The sequence below is a fragment of the Mizuhopecten yessoensis genome, unplaced genomic scaffold (genome assembly GCF_002113885.1).
Source record: "Mizuhopecten yessoensis strain PY_sf001 unplaced genomic scaffold, ASM211388v2 scaffold8387, whole genome shotgun sequence".
Taxonomy (NCBI): Eukaryota; Metazoa; Mollusca; class Bivalvia; order Pectinida; family Pectinidae; genus Mizuhopecten; species Mizuhopecten yessoensis.
The window spans coordinates 335,002-342,207 of record NW_018407522.1 but is presented as its reverse complement, the minus strand read 5'-3'; the positions used below and the strand labels follow the sequence as shown (position 1 = coordinate 342,207).

The 7,206-nt window shown below is 38.8% G+C and overlaps 1 protein-coding gene across 1 annotated transcript; it reads right to left on the bottom strand.

Annotated features, from left to right (window-relative positions):
- Positions 1–608: 608 nt before the first annotated feature.
- Positions 609–6,692, bottom strand: LOC110455838 (cyclin-dependent kinase 9-like). The gene is made up of 4 exons (XM_021506240.1): positions 6,466–6,692; positions 5,360–5,441; positions 3,417–3,507; positions 609–2,446 (listed from the first exon to the last, which is right to left on the bottom strand). Exons 1-4 carry the CDS (start codon positions 6,624–6,626, stop codon positions 1,590–1,592), a joined length of 1,191 nt encoding a protein of 396 aa, XP_021361915.1. The 5' UTR covers positions 6,627–6,692; the 3' UTR covers positions 609–1,589.
- Positions 6,693–7,206: the final 514 nt, after the last annotated feature.

Sequence of the window (7,206 nt, the reverse complement as noted above, 5' to 3'; positions counted from 1 at the left end):
AAGAAGTTGTTGAAAGGTTTTAAACATATTTGACCCCTGTGACCTTGAATATAAGTCAAGGTCATTTATTTGAACAAACTTGGTAGCCCTTCATCCCAGCATGCTTCTGGCCAAATATCATCACCCTAGGCCTTATGGTTACTTGGTTACTAAGAAGAAGTTGTTTAAAGGAAAATGTTGACGACGACGAACGGACGGACGCTGCACCATGCCATAAGCTCACTTGGCCCTTCGGGCCAGGTGAGCTAAAAATGACTGATGTGAGAAATTTAATTCACCTAATGGAACCCCAAATCCCATCCCTATATATTGCTATTAGTGAACATGTTAAAAAAACAACGACAAAGGCAAAGAAAAGCGGAAAACTAATAACATTTAAAACATTTTAATAGAAAATGTTGTACATAATAAACAAATATGTGTTCCTGATCATTTTTTTATGAATAATTTATTCCTGTAACGGTTATCATACACAGAAACCATTTGTGTGGACAATGTTGATGCAGTGATTCCTACTGTAGGTGTCCCCCTTTACTTTGTAGGCGACACATAGACCAAGTGTCAAGTTTTAAACATGATTTTTTTTCCAAACAAATATCACTCTTACATGTACCCATATTTGGGTATCCAGTCACTTTTTACATATCAATACACAATAATGTACAATTTATATTGTACCCAGTGGCCCGACTAGCCCTAGATAGTTTGACATAGACAAAAGTTTGCATGTTTAAATCTTTAACTTAAAAGGATGAACCTGCATCTGGAGTTGATGACAAGAATGTATGAAATAAGTTTAAAATATCGCACATTGATTAAATTTTGCTGATAAAAATAGTTTTCATATATATGCATTTAAAATCAACATAAAACTTAAGAAATTCTTAAAAGAAAAATGAGGTGAATTTATGTATATTTAAAAAAGGCAAGAATTTCTGTTAAAACTTAAGATGTTGTTTACATCATTTCACACATGTAGGACAATATTTTATAACTCACAAATTATATATAAACAACTGCCTTAAAACAATCGTCTAAAAGACTGCTCTTTAGACGCTATTGTCAGGACAAGATTTTATATTGACAATGTTGCATTATTGCATTCCATCGAGTATAATATATGTATTTTGTATTAGATATCGGTGTTTGTTTCGAATATTTTCTTTGTTGTGTCATTATGTTGGTCTATCATATTCCACTGTGACACATATCTAGACCTCAACATATTTTGCTTCTATTTTACTGAAAAATCAGACGTGTTAAAATATGTTAAGACAATAGGAGTAAGAATTGAAAATGTACTCCTGAAATAAGCAAATATGACAAAACCCATTCTTGGAAAAACTGAGTGTGTTGACGTTCATGATTTTAGAATATTTCCTTTATGTTTAAACGATCATTTAAATACAATAAATACACTTTTTAAGTCTAAAATCCAGTTAAGATTGAATTCAACTGTTTGAAAATATCTCAGATGAAACCTTTACAACTTTTCAGTTCAATTTCGTAGGCAAGCTTTGAATGATAAGCCAACATGGGTCTGCTGTATTATATACACACAATTATAGAGAGCTATCATATTTATAATACTAGTACACTCGCTCCACATGGAGGTCAGGGTTGTGTGTTGGTCGCTGTATGTTTTGATTCTGTGCATGTGGCATTGGCCGCTGACCCGGTCGTCTAGGTGGCGCCAGGAACTCAAACATGGACGTCTTGTGCTGGGACAACATTTCAGACAAGTCGCTTGGCATCGGATCTGTCCAAAAGAAATCATGGTTCAATGCACTGTCACTATCCAATCGCTTTGAAGGGTCAAGGGTCAAAAGTTTATCTAAGAGGTCAAGTGCATACTGATCTTTCACATAAGCCTTTAGCCTCTCCTTCACCTTGCGTTTTTGACCTTGGGGAAGCTCAAGTTGTGCAAAGAGGTCAAATTTGTCAACGGTGGGCCATACTTCCTTGGTGATTGACCCACACAACTGGCTGATGAGCTGGAGTTGATTCTGTTCGGTCTTGCCCTGCATAATGGGTGCCCGCGTCCACATTTCTGCCATTATGCACCCACCACCCCACATGTCAATGGGTGGCCCATAGTTCCTCTCCCCTAGGAGTAGCTCTGGCGGCCGGTACCACAACGTCACCACTCGATTAGTGTATTTATTAGGCTGTCCCGCCTTCTGAACACTGAAGGCTCGTGCCAGCCCGAAGTCTGCTAGCTTGAGGACACCGTGTTTGGTGATGAGGATGTTGGCAGCCTTCATGTCTCGATGCAGGATCTTATTGCTGTGTATAAAGTACAGGCCGTTCAATAGCTGTTGCATAACCTTCTTGATCTCACCAAGATTAAACTTCACATTGGCATTGCTCAACAGTCCAGCCAAGTCGTGCTCACAAAACTCGAAGATCAGGAAAAACGTGCTTTTAAAGCGGTTATATTGAGAGGCTACAATAGAGAAAAAAATAATGACTGAAGTAATATGACATATATATGTACAAGATTAATCTTGCTGGGTAGTTAAAGACCAATTGCGTAGCATCAATTAGTTATTTCATAATAATAATAATATACAGTAATATACAACACTTATATAGTGCCCTATATAATTTGTAAAATTACTCCAATGTACTTTACAACACATGAAAAATAGAATTTCTATAGTGACGGTTACAGAAATAGTAGATAATACACATACCAGTATTCCCTTATTGAATAATTTTCAAGATTTGAAAAATTGTATCAAATTTAGTTTTTGGTACTTAACCCATTCACCCCTTAAGTCACATTTGAACCTTACCAAATTAAAGTATGGACAAGTCTAGTTAAGGTATGTAGGGCTGAATAATCTCAATAATACAGGTTTTTTTTATTCTAATTGTTTGTTCAATAACAAGCTGTAAACTGGTTACTACTAGTTAAGTACTTTGCAACTTTCTGTATCATGAATGCCGCAGGACCGTAGGACAACAGCAAGAATTTTCCAATTATATGAGCTTGAGGGAAATTGTTGTTTACATGTTTTGACTCAAAGGCGAGCTGTCATCAGAAACCTGATGCTGATGACGACTTGCCTTGGAGTCAAAACATGTAAACAACGCGTACGACTCTCCATTAAATCTATATAATTGGAAAATTCCTCGCTGTTGTTCTGCGTTCATTCATAATATTTTAGCGAGGGACTCCGTATATGAAAGTATCAACAGCAGGAATTGTCGGAACAGAGCCAAATTTGACTTGTAAGGGACAATGTGTCTTGATCCAACCTTCCTTGAGTGATTTTTCTGTATAATGGTTTAGAACATGTACATTAATTGGTGAAGGAATTTAAAATGCAGATACAGTAACGGAAATTATGAAGCCAGGCCTAGCAATATACAACTGTAACATAAGTTTAGACAAAGACAGGCATTCTCACCTTTAGTGCGGCAAATCTCTATAAGATCCACAACATTTTCATGTCTCAACAACTGGAGGATTTTTATCTCTCTCAAAGCAGTGATGGGGAACTGCAATATAAAGTTCAAACAGGTACACAAGATATATTTAATGGTAATCAACAATCGATCATAAAATTTTAACCGATTCCCAACACTTATTTGACTAGTATACCATGGAGATTGTCGGGCGTTTGAAAGGTAAAGGGAAACATCCTGCCCAAAGCAGTCAGTATTCCACAATGTGATCATATCCAGTAACAGTATGTTACAGGAAGAAAATGGTAAGCTTCTGTTGGGGATAGAACCCGCGATTCCAGACTTCTTTGTTGGACACTCTACCACTGAGCTTAAGGGAAATTCCCATAACACAAAGCTAGAACAATTAAATTCTGTCACACCCTCAAGCTCTCCTCTTTCAAATGTATTTGCCCTCAAACACCACAACTTTTACCCAGGTTCTTACTCCCTGCCAGCACAGGGAGGGCCATAGACATCATTAATTTGTAACAGAAAAGAGAACCTTGTGATTCTGCTGGGGATCGAACCAGCGATCCCAGACTTCCTAGTCGGACGCTCTACCACTGAGCTAAAGGGAAGTTCCTTCTAGTAAGAAGTTAGAGGGCGACCGTAATCCTATGTACATTATAAAATCTGCCACAAGTATATTGCCATGCTAAACAGACTGGGAATTTGAACCACTGAAAGACAGACGTCGTAAACACAGACTAGTACTGTTTAAGATCATCAATTAATGGGCTAGTAGCCATACCCGCTGCCGACTACATCACAGTCAGCCGTACCAACACACGACGAAACAACAGTCAGCCATACCAACACACGACGAAACAACAGTCAGCCGTACCAACACACGACGAAACAACAGTCAGCCGTACCAACACACGACGAAACAACAGTCAGCCATACCAACACACGACGAAACAACAGTCAGCCGTACCAACACACGACGAAACAACAGTCAGCCGTACCAACACACGACGAAACAACAGTCAGCCGTACCAACACACGACGAAACAACAGTCAGCCGTACCAACACACGACGAAACAACAGTCAGCCGTACCAACACACGACGAAACAACAGTCAGCCGTACCAACACACGACGAAACAACAGTCAGCCGTACCAACACACGACGAAACAACAGTCAGCCGTACCAACACACGACGAAACAACAGTCAGCCGTACCAACACAAGACGAAACAACAGTCAGCCGTACCAACACACGACGAAACAACAGTCAGAAACTACAACAGATATCGTACAACACTGAGAACTACAGACAATCCTTCTTCCCACAAACACTAACCAATTGAAACGCTCTAAAAGAATCCTCTACAGCACAACTACGGTCGACCAATAGTAGCCTCAAAAACTAACTTTTACTCCACTCCTCCTCCCAGGTTTGGTTTAGTATTGTTTAACGTCCTATCAACAGCTAAGGTCATTTAGGGACGGCTTCCCCTGTGTGCAAGATATATGCATGCGTGTAGTGTATGTGTTTGGGGTGGCTGCAATATGATCGTGTTTGTCTCCTTGCAATTGTGATATCGCAGAACTGATGCTGACTTTATAGTGCTACCTCACTGAAACATACTGCCGAAGACACCCAGCAGGACACCCCACCCGGTCACATTATACTAACAACGGGCGAACCAGTCGTCCCACTCCTATAAATTGCTGAGCGTTAAGCAGGAGTAGAAACTACCATTTTTACAGACTCTGGTATAACGTATGTCTCGACCAGGGGACAGAACCCAAAGCTTCCTCACAGGGGCAAACGCTCAACTAAAAACCAAAAGTGAGGCATTGTCAAGGGAGACGGATGTAATATTCAATTTATGAATTTTATCAGGAACCTTACAGACACAGATCGGGCCTAGTGTAAATCCATTTTTGTTCTTACCCCTTCTTTTTCATTTTCCATCAATACTTTCTTCATTGCAACCAGTCGTTTTGTTTTCCTGTCTCTGGCCTTAAATACTTCCCTGCATAAGAAACAAACAATTAACTAATTTCTCTCTTAGACATACATTGATGTTCAGATTAATTTAATAACTAGGTAAATGTGAGCAATATAGTACATTGTAAATGGCTGCACACCAAATAACTGAAACACTCATGATTTCACATCACAGCTGAACTATACTGAAGTATCCGTCAGAAATTATTAAAGATCAACAGGTTGGGCACAACGGTGCATATGGGTAATAATCCTGCATTTGGGTAACAGTTACTCATTTGCAGTAACAATTTTATAACTCAGATGGGGAATAAAGTGAAATAAAAACACATAAAGTTCTTTTAAACACCTTCAGCAAAAAAGGGCATCATTCTTTCAACATAATCCAATACAATGAGGTACAATTGTGCACAAAAATATGTTAATTCAGTTGTCTACATGTTTGTGAAAATGACAAATTGTATCACCTCCTTTGATTATAGTGTTCTGTAGAGCAGCTATAAATAACACACAGAAAAAATTGTGCTCACCTGTCACATTTGCACTGGATGATCCCATTGACTACACACTGAAGTCAATGGAGAGCAAAGTCAGTGATATCGTTTGTCATTTTTACAAAATGTTAGACATCAGAATTGATAACGTTTTGTGCACAATTGTACCTCATTGTATTTTGTAATGGGTAACCTGATCAATATTGATGATTTGAATTGAATCACTAACATTTCCACAGCCATTTGTCATGACTGATCTGGAATCGCTTTCTGTTGGGAATTATAAATTTATCATCGTTGGAAATACAATTAGGCCTATTAAATTGCTTAAGATGTTCAATAACTGGTACTGTACATATCCCGACTGCTGCATTGTTAGCTCCAGGGAAGAAATCGGCGATCAGAAATAACGTGGGAGGGGTGGGGTTAAAAACTAGCGTTCGAAGAAAGTTTAGACACATTGGAGGTTTTAGTTTTCCTGGAGCCCTCGTAACCCCCATGAATCCGTCAATGTACAAGTGACAAATTGGATAGCTGACACGCTTTGTGTCTTACCCGAAAGTTCCCTGGCCGATCTTTGCGAGTTTTTCATATTTGCCAGAATCTTCACAGAAGGGAAATTCTAGATCTTCGTAGCGATATGATGAGTGTCCTCCACTCGTGGGGTGGGCGCCTCCTGAGTATCCCGAAGCACCTTCACCCCCACCACGCTGCATTTTCAATTTTAGCGTGTGTATTTATTTCAATATTTCGACCGAAATAAACAGGAAGTGCCCGTTACGTCATCAAATAGTGTGTGGAGCGAGGAATATTAGAACCGGAGTTCCGATAAAAATCCGGTGCGACAGAAAAAGACACAATAGAATTTTACCAAAGGTCATTAATAGTATCACTCAAAACTACTCGGGACATGACGAATAGATCTGACTTAAAAAAAAAGAAGTGTCCCGAGGGCAAAACACAAAATGTATCTGATCTCAAACATAAAGAGTGAGAGACTCACTCACTCATGTTGTGTATTTACACGGACTTAGATAATCTAATTCCGTGGTATTTGAGTCTGTGTGAATATTATATATATTTATTCATGTGTTATTAAAATCATGTAATGGTAAATGCATGAAAGGAGAAGGCTAGCTATGATAAGTTGCAATATTTTTTATCCAATCGATTGTCTAAATTTAGGTATCTACAGAAGATAAAAAAATGAAAAATCCCGAAACGAATTTTGACTTGTTACCGATACGACTTGTTACCGAAACGACCTGACACCGTTCTTTCCTATACTCCGTGTAA